The 21,824-nt window shown below is 47.1% G+C and overlaps 1 protein-coding gene across 1 annotated transcript in view; it reads left to right on the top strand.

Annotated features, from left to right (window-relative positions):
• Nucleotides 1-21,824, top strand: part of RBKS (ribokinase) — a 155,767-nt gene that overhangs the window by 48,564 nt on the left and 85,379 nt on the right. The window contains exons 5-6 of the mRNA XM_063918903.1: nucleotides 805-867; nucleotides 4,062-4,226. Coding sequence (XP_063774973.1) covers nucleotides 805-867; nucleotides 4,062-4,226 — 228 coding nt within the window. The remainder of the gene's footprint in view (nucleotides 1-804; nucleotides 868-4,061; nucleotides 4,227-21,824) is intronic.

Genomic DNA, 21,824 nt, shown 5'->3' with positions numbered 1-21,824 from the left:
AACCATCCATTAAACATCCACTTCCTTTGTTTCAAACATCTTAATGATGCTATTTCAGATTTTGTTCCAATCATTCTCGGTACACCCTTCTTTCTTCCTCTTCTCCATTTCACCATCTTTATTCCACTCTGCCAGATGCAGGGAAAACGAGCCTGTAATCAAATGAACCGAATAATGGTCGTTGTACCGCCAGGAGCGGCCTCCCTTTAAGTCGGGAGTGGAGAAAAAAAAGTTACGCTGTGGATGGGGTGTGGCTGTGTGGACCAATACGGAGCCACAAAAGTGAAGCTTACGGTTTCCTATTGGTAGGTGCTGCCACACCTTCTTCAGGCAACATATTGGAGAGAGAGCTAGATCCTGCATTCAGATTGATAAGTGGGGGCTACTTTATGTTTTAGCATTGCACAACGCAGAAGGAAAGTAAAAGAATGTCTGCCAGCCATTGCTGTACCAACTGCACCCCTGCCTGTGCTTAAGTGACTGGATCCTCGCACCAGCTGAGGTTACTCTTCTTCCCTGAGAGATTATCACCTTTCTGTTGGAATAAAGTTATTGAATACTTCATGGAACCTCAGCTGTACTTAGCCCTACGTGTGCAGCACATCTAACTTTCTAAGTTCTGATTTTGCTCCCGTTCCCTGGCTTGATGTGGTCAGTGCAGCATTTCTGGACCAGCATCAGACACGTGCTTTAATATAACTGTGATTATTCTTGTACTGTATGTCCAATCCCACGTTACAGCTGTAGCAAGAGAAGTGCGCAGTGTTCCGTCCTTGCTAACTCGCTTTCTGTTTCCCGTTGCAGACTTTGTGGCTCAGACGGCAGCAGCGGCTACAGGAGCAGCCTCTATAATTGTGAACGCAGAAGGTGATGGAGAAATGGCGGTCCTCAGATCATACCTGGTCCTTTAATGTTCTGCGCTGTAATTCCATACAGTGATAAAACCACCAGAACACCCAATTAAAGTATCCCACCAATTAACAATAAAAGACTAATGCTTCTTAGAATTTTGTATACATAGCAGCATAATCTGATAGATTTTAGCTGCTGTAGCTTGCCGGTACAGTACTTGTAGTTCCACCACAAGTGGCACAGACGTCCTGGACGTAGAGTGACCTAACTAGGGTGTAGGGTGGCCAATCCCGGGTATCGGGATTGAAAAATGGTCAATCCCGCTCCGCACACATAATTTACCACTATGGTACCTGGGAGGGCGGGTGGCCAACTTCCACTGGTTTGAGTTCTGTGTGGCGGGCGGACGGCTGTGCAGCGTGACCTCTGACTTCACGTCACGCTGTGCAGGGAGAGCTGGGAAGTGGGAGCCGGGCAGCGCCTGAGCCTTCTGAGGACGATTAACGCTTCCCGGCATTAAAAAAAACAAAAGACCAGGATTGAATCCAGGGATTGAATCTCGGACGATTTTTGGTCTGAATCCTGGGATCCCGCCGATCGCGGGATTGGCCACCCTAGACCTAACATGGGATAAAGAGCAGCTAAAGAAATATATAACTTACCTGCCAGCATTACCAATCTGAAACATGTTAATATATGCTGAAACAGGTCAAAATGGTGTTACACCTTCATACAGCTTTAATGCATTGTTTTATACCCACCTTTGTGACTGATGCTAATTTTTTGCAAAATGCAGATTATTTTAAAAAGAAATAATTTGCTTATATCCAGTGGCGGAGTTTGGGTTGCAATTACTCCAGTTTTGGTCTCTCTCCAAGGCTGAAAATACAGTTTTCCCAACCCCGTTCCACCTCTCCGGTTGTATGGTTTAATATGAGCAAAACGCTTTTGGATTTGCAAAGTTGCCTTTACGTGTACTCGCTTTTGAGTGTGCGCAGTGCAAATTCAGCCAAATACGCTACTAAAACTGGCATAGTCCTCGCTCTGCACCAGATCCTTTCTGATTGGGTCCTGCTTTCTTCTGTGTTTTTCAACAAAACCTTTATATCAAGTCACAGTTATTTTTTGGCCATCTTGGGTGTAACACAGGGAACGACACAAGAGAAAGCGTTGTACTTTATAAGAATTGCAGAAGTGCATGGACAAATCAATGCGTTAACGTCATCCGCAGGAATAATGTGGGGCCTTACATCCCTGTATTGCCATTTCTTTACGAGATCTGTCAATACTGACGACAACGCAGCAACATGACTGGGATTTCAGGTAGGAGATCAGGAGTAGAGAAACCCCCAGCAAATGGATATAGGGCCTAATTCAGATCGATCTGATCACAGCAGCAAATTTGTTAGCTAATGGGCAAAACCATGGGGGGTCATTCCGAGTTGTTCGCCCCTTTTTTTTTTTTTTTGCTACGGAGCGATTAGTCGCAAACTGCGCATGCGCCAAGTAAGTTAGCTCAAAAGTTTGGTATTTTAGTCACGGCGTAACAAGGTTTTTTCATCGTTCTGGTGATCGGAGTGTGATTGACAGGAAGTGGGTGTTTCTGGGCGGAAACTGGCCGTTTTCTGGGAGTGTGCGGAAAAATGCAGGCGTGTCAGGGAAAAATGCGGGAGTGTCTGTAGAAACGGGGGAGTGGCTGGGTGAACGCTGGGCGTGTTTGTGACGTCAAACCAGGAACGAAACGGACTGAACTGATCGCAGTGTAGGAGTAAGTCTCGAGCTACTCAGAAACTGCTAAGAATTTTCTATTCGCAATTCTGCTAATCTTTCGTTCGCAATTCTGCTAAGCTAAGATACACTCCCAGAGGGCGGCGGCTTAGCGTGTGCAATGCTGCTAAAAGCAGCTAACGAGCGAACAACTCGGAATCACCCCCCATATGCACTGCAGGTGGGGCAGATGTAACATGTGCAGAGAGAGTTAGATTTGGGTGTGGTGTGTTCAAACAGAAATCTAAATTGTAGTGTTAAAATAAAGCAGCCAGTATTTACCCTGCAGCGCAGCGATCAGGTCAGAAGTGCGCATGCGCCAGCGTGCTGTCATTGTCTAGCGATCGCCTCTGCCTGATTGACAGGCAGAGACGGTCGCTGGGCGGGAGGGGGCGGCACGGCGGCGTTTGGCCGCCATTTTGTGGACGTGGCATGGCCAACGCAGGCGTGGGCAGACCGTGCTGGGGGCAGGCCGCAACGGCTGCGTAACATCACACGCAGCCGCTGTGACGCGGGCAGCGACGGTTAGCTTCCAGCCAGCACGCAAAAGTTGCGATGACAGAGAGTTACTTCTAAAGCTGTGCGATGCTTTTGTACTCCTGCGGGTGGGGAAAGGGGGTATTGGGGGGGGGGGGAGCCTGACCTGCGGGGCGGACTGGCCCTGTGCTGGGCGTCCCCCCGCATGTCAGTGTGCCTGATCGTAGCCCTGCAAAATTTTGCAGGGCTACGATCAGGTCTGAATTAGGCCCCATGTGCACTGCAGGTGGGGCATATGTAACAGTGTAAAAATAAAGCAGCCAGTATTTACCCTGCACAGAAACAATATAACCCACCCAAATCTAACTCTATCTACACATGTCACATCTGCCCCCCCCCCCCCCCATCCTGCAGTGCACATGGTTTTGCCCATTAGCTAACAGATTTGCTGCTGTGATCAGGTCTGAATTAGGCCCATAGACTTGACACTGTCTGAGCTGGCAGATGACCCGTCACGTGGCCGTTGGGCTGCTGTAATAATCCCTGATAACTGCTGTGCAGGAATCACCCCCTTCATTTCTTCCTTTATCCCCTCTGTCCTGCGTGGCCAGCGGAGCTCAGGGGGAGGCGGCTTGGAGCTGGTCTGCATGGGGGCAGCTGTTATTCGCTCACACCTGTATGCCCCAAAATTCGGATTGCAGGAATTGTGTGTTATCACTTTCGGGGCTATTTACTAAGACTTGGTTGGAGATAAAGTGGACGGAGATAAAGCACCAGCCAATTAGCTCCTAACTGTCATTTTTCAAACCCAGCCTGTGACATGGCAGTTAGGAGCTGATTGGCTGGTACTTTATCTCTCTCCACTTTACCTCTATCCAAGGCTTAGTAAATAGACCCCTTTATCTCTTCTCTCTTGGTAGACGTTATGACAAAATATTATCCTAATTAAAATGTGCTTTCCACAGGTCAGAACGCTATTGTTATTGTAGCTGGGGCCAACCTACTGCTGGATTCCGGAGACCTAGCGAGAGCGTCTGCGGCCATTTCTAGAGCCCGCGTGATGGTCTGTCAGCTGGAGACAAGCCCACCAGTGTCCCTGGAGGCCTTGAAGGTCGCCCGCAGGAGTGGGGGTAAGTTATACAGAGGAGCTCTTCTGGCTAAAGGACCACACAATGCAGTTACTGTCTCCACAAAGTAGAGAGAGATAAAGTACCAGCCAATCAGCTTCTAACTATCATACTGATTGGCTGGTATGTTATCTCTTTCTACTGTATCTCTCTCCCAGGCTTAGTAAATAGAACGATAACAGCAGCACAAATGGGAGGGGCTTGGGCATCAAGTAGCCAATCAGAAAGTTTTTTTTTTTTTTTTTAAATATTACATTTTTATTGAAAGTTTATAAAGCATAATATGGGAGGGAAGGGAAAGGTACAGAAATAGAAAAAGGAAGGGGGGGGGGGGCAGGTGGGTTATCAATACACAGTTGTACAGCCATATACTGTACATACAGATTAAAATACAACAATTACTGAGGTTCATCCAGTTCAAAAAAACTGTAAAGTCATTTATTCTATCATTGATGGCGTTAATATAATAATCTCCCCAGGAAACAATCGGAGGAAGAACAACTAAATGTTCTACGGAAGTTGAGATTCCTTCGTTGGCAGGGGAATCATGGGGAGGGCCTTGGAACAATGGGAGAGACTAAAGCAATGAGGGCTTGTAGGAACAGGGGATGGATTGTTCCTTGTGTGGTCCGGCCCAGTATTCACGCCAACTGAAGCAACGTAGTAGTGGGTTATTAGCTGAAGATGGATATGAAGAACCCGCTCTTCTAGTGGGACTGAACGTTCTTCTCCACCGCAGTAATACTAGGTGCTGTATTTGAGCGCCAGTGTTGGGCCATCAAGAGTTTAGTTGCGATGAGTACATGACCCATAACATATCGATCATTACTGAGCATGTCTCCATGGTACACGTGGAATAAAGCTAGTAACCGGTTTGGAGTGAAAGGGAGGTTCAAAATTGTTGATAGAAGAGCAAAAACTGAAAGCCGTAAATTGGTAACAACAGGGCATGACCAAAATTTGTGAACGATGGAACCGACATTGCCACAATTGCTCCATACACTAGGACGATAATGCCCAATTTCATCCGATTTTCGGTCATTCGGCCCGATATATCGGATGAAATCGGGCATTTTGGAGGGGTTTCCGATCTGATGAGCGTTCCTGCGAGCATCGGATCGGATCCTCCAGATTGAATATGCTGCACATTCAATCATGGCTTTACAGATTTGGGTGGAGGCTGCGCTCACAAAAGGGAGGGATGCTAACGAGTGCTGCTAGACCTGGAGGCGTCCTACCTCCTGTACTGGAATTTGTAACTTGGAATGGTCAGCGCGCTCATTATGGAAAATGAAAGAGGTATAGAAAAGAGGGGATGTTGCGGGATAGGGTGTTGTTATAGATATGTAGATGTATCAGAATTTTTCGTATGGATGTGGGTTTACAGCAATGATCAGTCTAATGGTGGTTTCTAAACATACATTTATTGTGGTATTGGATATATATATATATATATATATAGAGGTCAGCAACCTTCTGGAATGATATATGGTTCCTTATCCCACCGTTCCTTCACCACTGTCAGGTGTGTCCTGCAGACTACCCTTTACAAGGTATACCTCACTAATGGTATACCAAAATGGACCCCAGCTCAGGTAAATGTCAGGTGTACCCTACGGGTCACCTTTACCATAGGTGTGGTGGGTGCCTATGTATCCTCTGAAGCTGTGTCCTAAATTAGTGTTTGGGGGGTTTTGACCAGTGCGGCGTCCCGCCTGTCAGTCCCCTCTCGTGTGCGGCACTGAGTTGTGGGGTCGTGGGCTGTGTGTCACACACTTACCGCCGGGGGCAGGTCTCTGCCTGCCGCCGGTGACCTCGTCTCTTCCTTCCACGAACTCAGGCCTTGGTCCTCTTTGTCAGTGTCCTCCGTCTTCTTCGGTCCGCGCGCTTCTCCTGCAGCCGCCGGTCTCCTCCGTCCACGGGTCCCGTTCTACCACTTCCTGGTTTGCGCGTCACGTGCGATGTCATGTGAGCGCTCCGTCTGTAGTGAAAGCCGCTGTGTTCCCTTCTCCGGCCGGGGAAGGGTGGCTGTGAATAATTGTGGTGTGAATTAGCAAGTTCCCAACGCGTTTCAGCACGGATGCCTTTGTCAAGGGTTGCATGCCTGATGTCCTACACCCATTATAAGCTATAATGGCTGTAGTGATTGGTCAATCCTGGATGTCCTTAATTACCACTCTCCAGTGTGATTGGAGGGGGAATCAGTCCTCACTTGTCAATCATATCCACATGTGTGGCTTTCTTCTTAAATGTGCTGCAAAACTCAGTTCTCCCACATTTTAATTGGATTGTAATCCTGTACTCAGCATCCAAATTGACTTTAGATGTAGTATGATAATGGTATGTGTATGTTGTATTGATGGATAAGCCCAGTTACATATGTCATTAATCAGCAGTCTGATGAGCAACTGCTGATTGAGAGTTGGAATAAAATAGAATAAAATTAAATTAAAACAGGTAATGAGTTGAGCCTCTATTATAGTTAATTCTGGGAGTGGGTGGAGGGGCAATATGGATAAATTTAAATAAATTCAATTAAGGACGGGGGTGGGGGAAAATGTGGATGGATGGGTAGAGAATGAAGGGAAATATAAGTACCATAAAAAAGGGGGATGTCATATTTCTGTGCAATGCATCGGATTATAAAGCTGCAACAATATTGTAGTCTATATTGAGTCCTCTTGGTGTGAGGGTCTTCAAATTGAAGATCCATCTGAGTTCTTCTCTATTAATTTTTTTCACGTAGTCCCCCCCTCGCCAATTGTTGGTTACCTGTTTTATGGCCATGAATTGTATTTTGGACGGGTCCTGCATGTGTTTCTCCTTAAAGTGCTGTGATACACTATGTTTCTCGTATCCTTTCTTTATATTCTGTATATGTTCAGAGATCCTAATCTTTAGTGTTCTGATGGTGCGTCCAACATATTGGAGTCCACACGGGCATGTGATGAGGTATATAACACCTTTTGTGTGACATGTGAGTTCTTCCCTAATTTCATATTTTTGTCCTGTGATGTTCGAGCAAAACTCTATAGTGCTCTGTGGGGTAAATTTACTAAGCTCCCGATTTTGACCGAGATGCCGTTTTTTCATCAAAGTGTCATCTCGGTAATTTACTAAGCAATAATCACGGCAGTGATGAGGGCATTCGTAATATTTTGAAGTCCTAGGAAAAAAATCACGAATGAATACACCATCGGTCAAAACGCGGCTGTTTAAGTATGAATCTCGGTCATTTACTAAGAAGTGCAAAGCAAAAAAAAAACAAACACTGCCGTGAAAAATTACAACTCGTAAAAAAGTGCTAAAAAAAAACAGACCTTTTTTTTTTATTCGTGATTGGATAGGCATGCACGGATCCATGAGATCCGTGCATGTATATCAGTGGGAAGGGGTGGGAAAGTGCTTATTTTTTCAAAAAAAATTGCGTGGGGTCCCCCCTCCTAAGCATAACCAGCCTCGGGCTCTTTGAGCCGATCCTGGTTGCAGAAATATGGTGAAAAAATTGACAGGGGTTCCCCCATATTTAAGCAACCAGCATCGGGCTCTGCGCCTGGTCCTGGTTCCAAAAATACGGGGGACAAAAAGAGTAGGGGTCCCCCGTATTTTTAAAACCAGCACCGGGCTCCACTAGCTGGACAGATAATGCCACAGCCGGGGGTCACTTTTATATAGTGCTCTGCGGCCTTGGCATCAAAAATCCAACTAGTCACCCCTGGCCGGGGTACCCTGGGGGAGTGGGGACCCCTTCAATCAAGGGGTCCCCCCCCCCCAGCCACCCAAGGGCCAGGGGTGAAGCCAAAGGCTGTCCCCCCCCATCCAATGGGCTGCGGATGGGGGGGCTGATAGCCTTTGTTGTAAAAGAAAAGATATTGTTTTTAGTAGCAGTACTACAAGTCCCAGCAAGCCTCCCCCGCATGCTGGTACTTGGAGAACCACAAGTACCAGCATGCGGCGGAAAAACGGGCCCGCTGGTACCTGTAGTACTACTACTAAAAAAATACCCAAAAAAACACAAGACACACACACCGTGAAAGTATAATTTTATTACATACATACACACATACATACATACTTACCTTATGTTCCCACGCAGGTCGGTCCTCTTCTCCAGTAGAATCCAAGGGGTACCTGTTGAAGAAATTATACTCACGAGATCCAGGGGTCCAGGGTCCTCGGGGAATCCAGGTGTAATCCACGTACTTGAAAAAAATAACAAAACGGACACCCGAGCCACGCACTAAAAGGGGACCCATGTTTGCACATGGATCCCCTTTTCCCGACTGCCAGAAACCCACTCTGACTGATGTCTAAGTGGGTTTCTTCAGCCAATCAGGGAGTGCCACGTTGTAGCACTCTCCTGATCGGCTGTGTGCTCCTGTACTGAGTGACAGGCGGCACACGGCAGTGTTACAATGTTGCGCCTATGCGCTCCATTGTAACCAATGCTGGGAACTTTCTGCTCAGCGGTGACGTCACTTTAGGTCAACCGCAGGGCAGAAAGTTCCCAGCATTGGTTACAATGGAGCGCATAGGCGCTACATTGTAACACTGCCGTGTGCTGCCTGTCAGTTAGGACAGGAGCACACAGCCGATCAGGAGAGTGCTACAACGTGGCACTCCCTGATTGGCTGAAGAAACCCACTTAGACATCAGTCAGAGTGGGTTTCTGGCAGTCGGGAAAAGGGGATCCATGTGCAAACATGGGTCCCCTTTTAGTGCGTGGCTCGGGTGTCCGTTTTGTTATTTTTTTCAAGTACGTAGATTACACCTGGATTCCCCGAGGACCCTGGACCCCTGGATCTCGTGAGTATAATTTCTTCAACAGGTACCCCTTGGATTCTACTGGAGAAGAGGACCGACCTGCGTGGGAACATAAGGTAAGTATGTATGTATGTATGTGTGTATGTATGTAATAAAATTATACTTTCACGGTGTGTGTGTCTTGTGTTTTTTTGGGTATTTTTTTAGTAGTAGTACTACAGGTACCAGCGGGCCCGTTTTTCCGCCGCATGCTGGTACTTGTGGTTCTCCAAGTACCAGCATGCGGGGGAGGCTTGCTGGGACTTGTAGTACTGCTACTAAAAACAATATCTTTTCTTTTACAACAAAGGCTATCAGCCCCCCCATCCGCAGCCCATTGGATGGGGGGGGACAGCCTCGGGCTTCACCCCTGGCCCTTGGGTGGCTGGGGGGGGGGGACCCCTTGATTGAAGGGGTCCCCACTCCCCCAGGGTACCCCGGCCAGGGGTGACTAGTTGGATTTTTGATGCCACGGCCGCAGGGCACTATATAAAAGTGACCCCCGGCTGTGGCATTATCTGTCCAGCTAGTGGAACCCGGTGCTGGTTTTAAAAATACGGGGGACCCCTACTCTTTTTGTCCCCCGTATTTTTGGAACCAGGACCAGGCGCTGAGCCCGATGCTGGTTGCTTAAATATGGGGGAACCCCTGTCATTTTTTTTCCCATATTTCGGCAACCAGGATCGGCTCAAAGAGCCCGAGGCTGGTTATGCTTAGGAGGGGGGACCCCACGCAATTTTTTTTTAAATATTTGACAGTGTTTAATTTAAAAAAAACAAAAAAAATGAACCCCAGCACGGATCACACAGATCCGGCCGAGATTCATTGTAAAAAAGTCGGCAGTGTTTTGCTAATCACTGCCGTAAAAATAGAAAAAAAACCACGAATGACATCGACATCGGAACAAAAGAAAAACCCGAATACGACAGCTTAGTAAATTAGTCGTAATCAATTCAAAAAGTTGCAGTTTTACACTTTCGATGTCATTCGTGATTGAACTTTGACCTGAAACGGGAAAATACGAATCTTAGTAAATTTACCCCTGTGTTGTTCTGGAGTTGGTTGTCCTGCAACCTGAACAAGATCCACAGTAGTGAATCCCCGCCTTTTTCTAGTACCATCTAGTGTTGTCTGTTGCATTCTTGATGGTGGGATGTGATTGTGTACAAGTTTCTCCCTCAAATCTGGGGCTTTTCTATACACTACTTTTGGTTGCGGGGGTAGTATTCTAGCTAACGTCTCATCTTGCATCAAGATTGCCCAATGTTTCATTATGCTCTGTTTCATCTTGCCCGCTCCAGTGTTGTACTGTGTTACAAAGTAAATCTCCTTGTTGTGTTGTTTCTCATTCCTCTCTTTGTATTTCAGTAGATCCTGTCTATCTGTGTCCTCCAATTTTTTATATGCTTTATTTACAATTTCCTGATCATATTTTCTGTCTGTGAATTTCTGTTTCAATTCTTGTCCTTGTTTCTGGTAATCCTCTATCTGTGTGCAGTTTCTTCTTAGTCGTGTAAATTGTCCTGTCGGGATGCTTTGAAGCCAGTTGGGGTGGTGGCCACTGGTGGATAAGATGTAACTGTTAACGTCCACCTGTTTATGATGTGTACGTGTGTGAATCTTGTTGTTCACAATGTGGATGTCTAGGTCAAGGAATACTGTTTGTTCCTTACTGTAATGTGTTGTGAACTGTAAATTTCTGTCATTGTCACTGATGTATAGTAGAAATGTCTGTAATTCACTTTCTGTCCCTTTCCATATGAATATGATATCATCTATGTATCTGCGCCAGAGGACCAGGTTCGCCCCAAAGTCATGCCCCTTCCAGATGTTATCCTCCTCCCACTTACTCATAAACAGGTTAGCATAACTCGGGGCGAACCTGGTCCCCATGGCTGTCCCTGTCCGCTGTTTGTAGTAATCGTTCTCAAACCAAGTGTAGTTGTGTTCCAATATGAATGTAATGGCCTTTATTATGAAGTCAGTCTGTAACGGTTGCAGTGTGGCGTCCTGTGAAAGAAAGTGTCTCGAACTATCAGTCCCTTGTTTGTGTTCTATGATTGTGTAAAGAGATGTTACATCACTGGTTACCAATATCATGTCTTCTGTCCATACTATGTCTTGTAATAGTTGAAGTATGTGAGTGGTGTCTCTTAGGTAGGATTTCTGTGTGACTACATACTGTTGGAGAAAGGAGTCTATGTATCTGGATAAATTGGATGTTAGTGAATTGATCCCTGAAATTATGGGTCTTCCTGGTGGGTAATCCAAGTCTTTATGTATCTTCGGGAGGTAATAAAATACTGGTATCACTGGATTTGAGGGGGTGAGAAAATCGAATTCTTTCTTGTTGATGATCCCTAAGGACAGGCCTTCATTTAGTAATGATTGTAACTGCCGTTTGTATTCTTGTGTTGGGTCCCCTGTCAGTTTGGTATATGTTTGTGTGTCCCCAAGTAATCGTCCTGATTCTTGAATGTAATCACTTTTGTCAAGCAGCACAATACCACCACCCTTATCCGCCGGTTTGATGATGAGTGTTTTGGAGCTCTTTAGTTCCTCCAAGGCCTGTATTTCTCCCTTATCCAAATGTATGTGTTTATTGTGTGTATTATCAATTTTGTCTAAATCATTGGTTAGCAATTGTTCAAATGTATTGATTATGTGTCCCTTTATGTGTTGTGGGTAGAATGTCGATTGTGGCTTGCATTCAGTATGTTTGAACGTTGAAGTATTGTCATCTGGTATGTGGTGTAGGTGGGTCTGTGCAAAGAATTTTCTGAGAGTGATCTTCCTAGTGAAGGCCTGTATATCCATGTAAGTTTCAAATTTGTTCATTTTTTTGGTTGGAGCAAATTTGAGTCCCTTGTTAAGTAATTTCTTATGCTGATCCCCCAAGTGAAAGCTGCTTAGGTTAAAAATTCCTTCGGAGGACGGTGCTTTCTCTATGTCCTTGTTGGTTTTGTTTTTTTGGCCTCCCCTGCAACCTCGTCTGGTTCCATGAGTTTTCTTTTGTTGGTTTGTGTGTGTATTGCTGGTGTGCTTGTCCCTTGCTGAGGAATGATGTAGTTCGTTCAAATGTATTAAATGTTTGTTTTGCCCTATCTATACGATCATTCCTGTAATCTAATAATCCCATGTATGAACACTATGATGTTGCTTTCTGTGTGTCCCACGGGGAATAAGGTGATAGAGATAGGGTGTGGTATACCATTAGTGAGGTATACCTTGTAAAGGGTAGTCTGCAGGACACACCTGACAGTGGTGAAGGAACGGTGGGATAAGGAACCATATATCATATATCATTCCAGAAGGTTGCTGACCTCTCTATATATATATATATATATATATATATATATATATATATCCAATACCACAATAAATTTATGTTTAGAAACCACCATTAGACTGATCATTGCTGTAAACCCACATCCATACGAAAAATTCTGATACATCTACATATCTATAACAACACCCTATCCCGCAACATCCCCTCTTTCTCTAACGTCCTAAGTGGATGCTGGGGACTCCGTAAGGACCATGGGGATTAGCGGCTCCGCAGGAGACTGGGCACAACTATAAAGAAAGCTTTTAGACTACTGGTGTGCACTGGCTCCTCCCACTAAGACCCTCCTCCAGACTTCAGTTAGATTCTTGTGCCCGGCTGAGCTGGATGCACACTAGGGGCTCTCCTGAGCTCCTAGAAAGAAAGTATATTTAGGTTTTTTATTTTACAGTGAGATCTGCTGGCAACAGACTCACTGCAGCGAGGGACTAAGGGGAGAAGAAGCGAACCTACCTAACAGGTGGTAGTTTGGGCTTCTTAGGCTACTGGACACCATTAGCTCCAGAGGGATCGACCGCAGGACCCGACCTCGGTGTTCGTTCCCGGAGCCGCGCCGCCGTCCCCCTTACAGAGCCAGAAGCAACGAAGAGGTCCGGAAAATCGGCGGCAGAAGACTTCGGTCTTCACCAAGGTAGCGCACAGCACTGCAGCTGTGCGCCACTGCTCCTCATGTACACCTCACACTCCGGTCACTGATGGGTGCAGGGCGCTGGGGGGGGCGCCCTGAGGGCAATATATGACACCTTGGCTGGCAAATCTACATCATATATAGTCCTAGAGGCTATATAGATGTAAAATTACCCCTGCCAGTATTCCAGAAAAAGCGGGAGAAAGTCCGCCGAAAAAGGGGCGGGGCTATCTCCCTCAGCACACTGGCGCCATTTTTCCCTCACAGTTCCGCTGGAAGGAAGCTCCCTGGCTCTCCCCTGCAGTCTGAACACTACAGAAGGGTAAAAAAGAGAGGGGGGGCACTAAATTTAGGCGCAGTATAGATATATATATGTGATATATATAAAAAAGCAGCTATAAGGGAAAACACTCATTTATAGTGGGATCCCTGTGTTATATAGCGCTCTGGTGTGTGCTGGCATACTCTCTCTCTGTCTCCCCAAAGGGCTTTGTGGGGTCCTGTCCTCTACCAGAGCATTCCCTGTGTGTTTGCGGTGTGTCGGTACGGCTGTGTCGACATGTTTGATGAGGAGGCTTATGTGGAGGCGGAGCAAATGCCTGTAAACGTGATGTCACCCCCTGCGGGGTCGACACCTGAGTGGATGGTGCTGTGGAAGGAATTACGCGACAGTGTCGACTCCTTGCATAAAAGGTTTGATGACATACCTAATGTGGGACAGCCGGCTTCTCAGCCTGTGCCTGCCCAGGCGTCTCAAAAGTCATCAGGGGCTCTAAAACGCCCGCTACCTCAGATGACAGACACAGATGTCGACACGGATACTGACTCCAGTGTCGACGACGATGAGACTAATGTAACTTCCAGTAGGGCCACACGTTACATGATTGAGGCAATGAAAAATGTGTTGCACATTTCTGATGTTACCCCCGGTACCACAAAAAAGGGTATTATGTTTGGAGAGAAAAAACTACCAGTAGCTTTTCCTCCATCTGAAGAGTTAAATGAAGTGTGTGAAGAAGCGTGGGCTTCCCCTGATAAAAAGCTGGTAATTTCTAAGAGGTTACTAATGGCGTACCCTTTCCCGCCAGAGGATAGGTCACGCTGGGAAACATCCCCTAGGGTGGATAAAGCGCTCACACGCTTGTCAAAGAAGGTGGCACTACCGTCTCCGGATACGGCCGCCCTGAAGGAATCTGCTGATAGAAAGCAGGAGGCCATCCTGAAATCTATATATACACACACAGGTGTTATACTGAGACCGGCTATTGCTTCAGCCTGGATGTGCAGTGCTGCTGCTGCGTGGTCAGATTCCCTGTCAGAAAATATAGATACCCTAGACAGGGACACTATATTGCTAAACGTAGAGCATATAAAAGACGCACTTTTATACATGAGGGATGCACAGAGGGATATTTGCCGGCTGGCATCCAAAATTAGTGCAATGTCCATTTCTGCCAGGAGAGGGTTATGGACTCGGCAGTGGACAGGAGATGCAGATTCCAAACAACACATGGAAGTTCTGCCTTATAAGGGTGAGGAGTTATTCGGGGATGGTCTCTCAGACCTCGTTTCCACAGCAACAGCTGGGAAGTCTACATTTTTACCCCATGTTCCCTCACAACCAAAGAAAGCACCGTATTATCAGGTACAGTCCTTTCGGCCCAATAGGGGCAAGCGGGTTAAAGGCGCGTCCTTTCTGCCCAGAGGCAGAGCTAGGGGAAAGAAGCTGCAGCATACAGCCAGTTCCCAGGAGCAAAAGTCCTCCCCCGCTTCCTCTAAGTCCACAGCATGACGCTGGGGCTTCACAGGCGGAGCCAGGTACGGTGGGGGCCCGTCTCAAATATTTCAGCAATCAGTGGGCTCGCTCACGGGTGGATCCCTGGATCCTTCAAGTAGTATCTCAGGGGTACAAGCTGGAATTCGAGACGTCTCCCCCCCGCCGTTTCCTCAAATCTGCCTTGCCAACCACTCCCTCAGGCAGGGAGGCAGTGTTACAGGCAATTCACAAGCTGTATTCACAACAAGTGATAGTAAAGGTGCCCCTACTTCAACAAGGAAGGGGTTACTATTCCACAATGTTTGTGGTACCGAAACCGGACGGTTCGGTGAGACCCATTTTAAATTTGAAATCCTTGAACACATATATAAAAAAATTCAAGTTCAAGATGGAATCGCTCAGGGCGGTTATTGCAAGCCTGGACGAGGGGGATTACATGGTATCACTGGACATCAAGGATGCTTACCTGCATGTCCCCATTTACCATCCTCACCAGGAGTACCTCAGATTTGTGGTACAGGATTGTCATTACCATTTCCAGACGTTGCCGTTCGGTCTATCCACGGCTCCGAGGGTCTTTACCAAGGTAATGGCCGAAATGATGATACTCCTTCGAAAGAAGGGAGTTTTAATTATCCCGTACTTGGACGATCTCCTGATAAAGGCGAGGTCCAGAGAGCAGTTGTTGGTCGGGGTAGCACTATCTCGGGAAGTGCTACAACAGCACGGCTGGATTCTAAACATTCCAAAGTCACAGCTGGTCCCTACGACACGTCTACTGTTCCTAGGGATGGTTCTGGACACAGAACAGAGAAAAGTGTTTCTCCCGGAGGAGAAGGCCAAGGAGCTGTCATCTCTAGTCAGAGGCCTCCTAAAACCAAAACAGGTGTCGGTGCATCACTGCACGCGGATCCTGGGAAAAATGGTAGCTTCCTACGAAGCGATTCCATTCGGCAGGTTTTATGCAAGAACCTTTCAGTGGGACCTGTTGGACAAGTGGTCCGGATCGCATCTTCAGATGCATCGTCTGATAACCCTGTCTCCAAGGACAAGGGTGTCTCTGCTGTGGTGGCTGCAGAGTGCTCATCTTCAGGAGGGCCGCAGATTCGGCATACAGGACTGGGTCCTGGTGACCACGGATGCCAGCCTTCGAGGCTGGGGAGCAGTCACACAGGGAAGAAACTTCCAAGGACTATGGTCAAGTCAGGAGACTTCCCTGCACATAAATATTCTGGAACTGAGGGCCATTTACAATGCCCTAAGTCAGGCAAAACCCCTGCTTCAAAACCAGCCGGTACTGATCCAGTCAGACAACATCACGGCGGTCGCCCATGTAAATCGACAGGGCGGCACGAGAAGCAGGACGGCAATGGCAGAAGCCACAAGGATTCTCCGATGGGCGGAAAATCACGTGTTAGCACTGTCAGCAGTGTTCATTCCGGGAGTGGACAACTGGGAAGCAGACTTCCTCAGCAGGCACGACCTCCACCCGGGAGAGTGGGGACTTCATCCAGAAGTCTTTCAAATGATTGTAAACCGTTGGAAAAGGCCACAGGTGGACATGATGGCGTCCCGCCTAAACAAAAAGCTAGAAAAATATTGCGCCAGGTCGAGAGACCCGCAGGCGATAGCTGTGGACGCTCTAGTGACACCGTGGGTGTACCGATCGGTTTATGTGTTCCCTCCTCTTCCTCTCATACCAAAGGTACTGAGGATAATAAGGAGAAGAGGAGTAAGAACTATACTCATTGTTCCGGATTGGCCAAGAAGAGCTTGGTACCCGGAACTTCAAGAAATGATGTCAGAGGACCCATGGCCTCTACCGCTCAGACAAGACCTGCTGCAGCAGGGGCCCTGTCTGTTCCAAGACTTACCGCGGCTGCGTTTGACGGCATGGCGGTTGAACACCGGATCCTGAAGGAAAAGGGCATTCCGGAGGAAGTCATTCCTACGCTGATTAAAGCTAGGAAAGAAGTAACCGCAAACCATTATCACCGCATATGGCGAAAATATGTTGCGTGGTGTGAGGCCAGGAAGGCCCCAATGGAGGAATTTCAGCTGGGCCGTTTCCTGCACTTCCTACAGTCAGGGGTGACTATGGGCCTTAAATTGGGTTCCATTAAGGTCCAGATTTCGGCTCTATAGATTTTCTTCCAGAGAGAACTGGCTTCACTACCTGAAGTTCAGACTTTTGTTAAGGGAGTGCTGCATATTCAGCCCCCTTTTGTGCCTCCAGTGGCACCTTGGGATCTCAACGTGGTGTTGGATTTCCTAAAGTCACATTGGTTTGAGCCACTGAAAACCGTGGATTTGAAATATCTCACGTGGAAAGTGGTCATGTTGTTGGCCTTGGCTTCGGCCAGGCGTGTATCAGAATTGGCGGCTTTGTCATGTAAAAGCCCTTATCTGATTTTCCATATGGATAGGGCAGAATTGAGGACTCGTCCCCAGTTTCTCCCCAAAGTGGTATCAGCTTTTCATCTGAACCAACCTATCGTGGTGCCTGCGGCTACAAATGACTTGGAGGCTTCCAAGTTGTTGGACGTAGTCAAGGCCCTGAAAATCTATGTTTCCAGGACAGCTGGAGTCAGAAAGACTGACTCGCTCTTTATCCTGTATGCGCCCAACAAGTTGGGTGCACCTGCTTCAAAGCAGTCTATTGCTCGCTGGATCTGTAGTACGATTCAGCTTGCACATTCTGCGGCTGGACTGCCGCATCCTAAATCAGTAAAAGCCCATTCCACGAGGAAGGTGGGCTCTTCTTGGGCGGCTGCCCGAGGGGTCTCGGCTCTTCAACTTTGCCGAGCAGCTACTTGGTCGGGGTCAAACACGTTTGCTAAATTCTACAAGTTTGACACCCTGGCTGAGGAGGACCTAGAGTTTGCCCATTCGGTGCTGCAGAGTCATCCGCACTCTCCCGCCCGTTTGGGAGCTTTGGTATAATCCCCATGGTCCTTACGGAGTTCCCAGCATCCACTTAGGACGTCAGAGAAAATAAGATTTTACTCACCGGTAAATCTATTTCTCGTAGTCCGTAGTGGATGCTGGGCGCCCATCCCAAGTGCGGATTGTCTGCAATACTGGTACATAGTTATTGCCTAACTAAGGGTTATTGTTGAGCCATCTGTTGAGAGGCTCAGTTGTTTTCATACTGTTAACTGGGTATAGTATCACGAGTTGTACGGTGTGATTGGTGTGGCTGGTATGAGTCTTACCCGGGATTCAAAATCCTTCCTTATTGTGTCAGCTCTTCCGGGCACAGTATCCTAACTGAAGTCTGGAGGAGGGTCTTAGTGGGAGGAGCCAGTGCACACCAGTAGTCTAAAAGCTTTCTTTATAGTTGTGCCCAGTCTCCTGCGGAGCCGCTAATCCCCATGGTCCTTACGGAGTCCCCAGCATCCACTACGGACTATGAGAAATAGAATTACCGGTGAGTAAATTCTTATTTTTCTATACCTCTTTCATTTTCCATAATGAGCGCACATTCAATCATGTCCGACCCTGCAGGCATGACTGGGATCGCCCAGGATCGCCCTAGATACATCGTATGCAAAAGGACAGCATACGATGTATCTTGGGCGATCCTGCCCCCCGGGAGGCTGCCGGGGTGATCGTCTGCGACATGTCAAACGGACGTGACGCAGTAGTGTATGGGGCCCTTTAGAATGTGAGGGGCTAATTTATTTATTTATTTATTAGCAGTTTCTTATATAGCGCAGCATATTCCGTTGCGCTTTACAATTAGAACAACAGTTATAGAACAAAACTGGGCAAAGACAGACAGACAGACAGACAGACAGAGGTAGGAAGGCCCTGCTCGCAAGCTTACAATCTATAGGGAAATAGGCATTGATACACAAGGATAGATGCTACCTGTCACATAATGGTTCCCCAGGTTGCTAGGTTCTTAATGGGTTGTATATGATATGATCACCCAGCAATGTTGGAAGACAAAATGTGAGTTTATGTGGACTGTACAGAGGGGATGTAACTTGATAGGGAAGCATTGAAGGTTATGTGTGTGGGTCAGGAATTTGGTAGGCTTGTCTGAAGAGATGAGTTTTCAGGGAACGTTTAAAGGTCTGGAGACTAGTGGAGAGTCTTATTGTGCGTGGGAGGGCATTCCACAGAGTGGGTGAAGCCCGGGTAAAGTCCTGTAATTTTGAGTGGGAACAGGTAATACATGTGGATGAGAGACGCAGATCTTGTGCAGAGCGGAGGGGTCTGGTAGGGAGGGCTAATGGTATGTAATAAAGCAGGAGTCATATAAAGGCCTATGAAGCAATTTGTAAAACTGCTCAGTATGAGATATACATTTGGATAGACAAAAGAAAGTCTGGAAAATAGAGCGCCAATCGTCTTCGGTTAGAGAACACGACAGGTTGGTTTCCCACTTTAACAGTGAGGGAAGTTTAAAGGATTTAGGAGGATTCACCATAATCACACATCACCATGAGACCTCTCCTTTACTATCTCTTTTATTGAGTCGATCAAGAAGATATTTAGAAAATGTCGATATTGCATGTGGGGCAGTTGTAACACTATGGGGTCTATTCATGAAGCAGTGAAAAGGGTGGAGAAGTGAGCCTGTGAAGAAGTTGCCCATGGCAACCAATCAGCTGCTTCGTACAGTTTTATACTAGGCAAATTATAAATGTTACTTCAGTGCTGATTGGTTGCCATGGGCAACTTCTCTACTGGCTCACTTCTCCACACTTTTCACTGCTTCACGAATAGACCCCTTATATATCCAATGCCTGACCTGAAGATACTTGTAAAAATCTCTAGGGGAGATGGAGTATTTGGTTTGTATTTGGAAGTATGGTATCAGGATGCCATTCTGTGTCAACTCTGCCAAACTTAGACTCCTGGTTATCTCAGGGAGTTCAAACTTAAGATTTGGGATAAGAAGTACGAGACCTTCAAGGGAAAGTGCTGTTAATGGGAGAGAGACATGGTCAGACCTCACTACAAATTCTAACCATGCCTTACGGGACATCTGCACTGAGACTGGACGTGCTATGGGGGTCATTCCGAGTTGTTCGCTCGCAAGCCGTTTTTAGCAGCTTTGCACACGCTAAGCCTACGCCTACTGGGAGTGAATCTTAGCATAGTAAAATTGCGAACGAAAGATTCGCAATATTGCGAAAAGACATCTCTGTGCAGTTTCTGAGTAGCTCCAGACTTACTCGGCATCTGCAATCAGTTCAGAGCTTGTCGTTCCTGGTTTGACGTCACAAACACACCCAGCGTTCACCCAGCCACTCCTCCGTTTCTCCAGCCACTCCCGCGTTTTTCCCAGAAACGGTAGCGTTTTTTCCCACACGCCCATAAAACGGCCTGTTTCCGCCCAGAAACACCCACTTCCTGTCAATCACATTACGATTACCAGAACGAAGAAAAAGCCGTGAGTAAAATACCTAACTTCATAGCAAATTTACTTGGCGCAGTCGCAGTGCGAACATTGCGCATGCGCACTAAGCGGAATATCGCTGCGATGCGATGAAATTTACCGAGCGAACAACTCGGAATGACCCCCTATGTGATGTAACTTGGTTGCAGGGGGAAAACTTAATCAGTCAGTGGAAATGGAAAAACAAAGCCCCTATCAGAGTATTGATGTTCCCGGCACAGAGATGGGATGTGGAATTGCAGGATTGGCTATGGAATGTGCAGTGAAAGCTCATTGGGGCAGATGTATTATCCTGGAGAAGGCATAAGGAAGTGATAAACCAGTGATAAATGCAAGGTGATAATTGCACCAGCCAATCAGCTCCTAACTGCTAATTTACATATTAGAGCTCATTGGCTGGTGCGTTTATCACCTTGCACTTATCACTGGTTTATCACTTCCTGATGCCTTCTCCAGGTTAATACATCTGCCCCATTGTCCTTTAGTAGTGTGCTATGGGGGTCATTCCGAGTTGATCGCTCGCTGCCGCTTTTCGCAGCACAGCGATCAGGTCACTACTGCGCATGCTTATGCACCGCAGTGCGCAGACGCATCGTACGGGTACAAAGCGGGTCGTAGCTGGGCAATGGATTTAACGAAGAATCCATTCGCACAGCCGATCGCAAGGAGATTGACAGGAAGAAGGCGTTTGTGGGTGGCAACTGACCGTTTTCTGGGTGTGTTTGGAAAAACGCAGGCGTGTCCAGGCATTTGCAGGGCGGGTGTGTGACGTCCATTCCGGGACCAGACAGGCTGAAGTGATCGCAAGGGCTGAGTAAGTCCAGAGCTACTCAGAAACTGCAGAAAACGTTTTCGGCCCACTCGGCAGCACACGCGCTCGCACCCTTGCAAAGCGAAAATACACTCCCCCGTAAGCGGCGACTATGCATTCGCACGGCTGCAAAAAGTAGCTAGCGAGCGATCAACTCAGAATGACCCCTATGTTGCTCCTCCAATATGAGCCACAAAATGCATGCACTTTTGATTTTGCCTGCCTAGAATCATGGCCCTCATTCCGAGTTGTTCGCTCGGTAATTTTCTTCGCATGGCAGCGATTTTCCGCTAATTGCGCATGCGCAATGTTCGCACTGCGACTGCTCCAAGTAAATTTGCTAAGAAGTTTGGTATTTTACTCACGGCATTACAAGGTTTTTTCTTAGTTCTGGTGATCGGAGTGTGATTGACAGGAAGTGGGTGTTTCTGGGTGGAAACTGGCCGTTTTATGGGAGTGTGTGAAAAAACGCTACCGTTTCTAGGAAAAATGCGGGAGTGGCTGGAGAAACGGGGGAGTGTCTGGGCGAACGCTGGGTGTGTTTGTGACGTCAAACCAGGAACGACAAGCACTGAACGAAGAGTAAGTCTCGAGCTACTCAGAAACAGCACAGAGAAGTCTTTTCGCAATATTGCGAATACTTTGTTCGCAATTCTGCTAAGCTAAGATTCACTCCCAGAGGGCGGCGGCTTAGCGTGTGTAATGCTGCGAAAAGCAGCTAGCGAGCGAACAACTCGGAATGAGGGCCCATGTTAGAACCTCCTTTGATGAATGTGTGTTTTACATCAGCCTAGGCCTGTTCTCTGCTTTTGTAACTCTTATA

The sequence above is a fragment of the Pseudophryne corroboree genome, chromosome 4 (genome assembly GCF_028390025.1).
Source record: "Pseudophryne corroboree isolate aPseCor3 chromosome 4, aPseCor3.hap2, whole genome shotgun sequence".
NCBI lineage: Eukaryota > Metazoa > Chordata > Amphibia > Anura > Myobatrachidae > Pseudophryne > Pseudophryne corroboree.
Note: the sequence above shows the minus strand (reverse complement) of the source record. Positions and strands in the feature narration are given on the sequence as shown.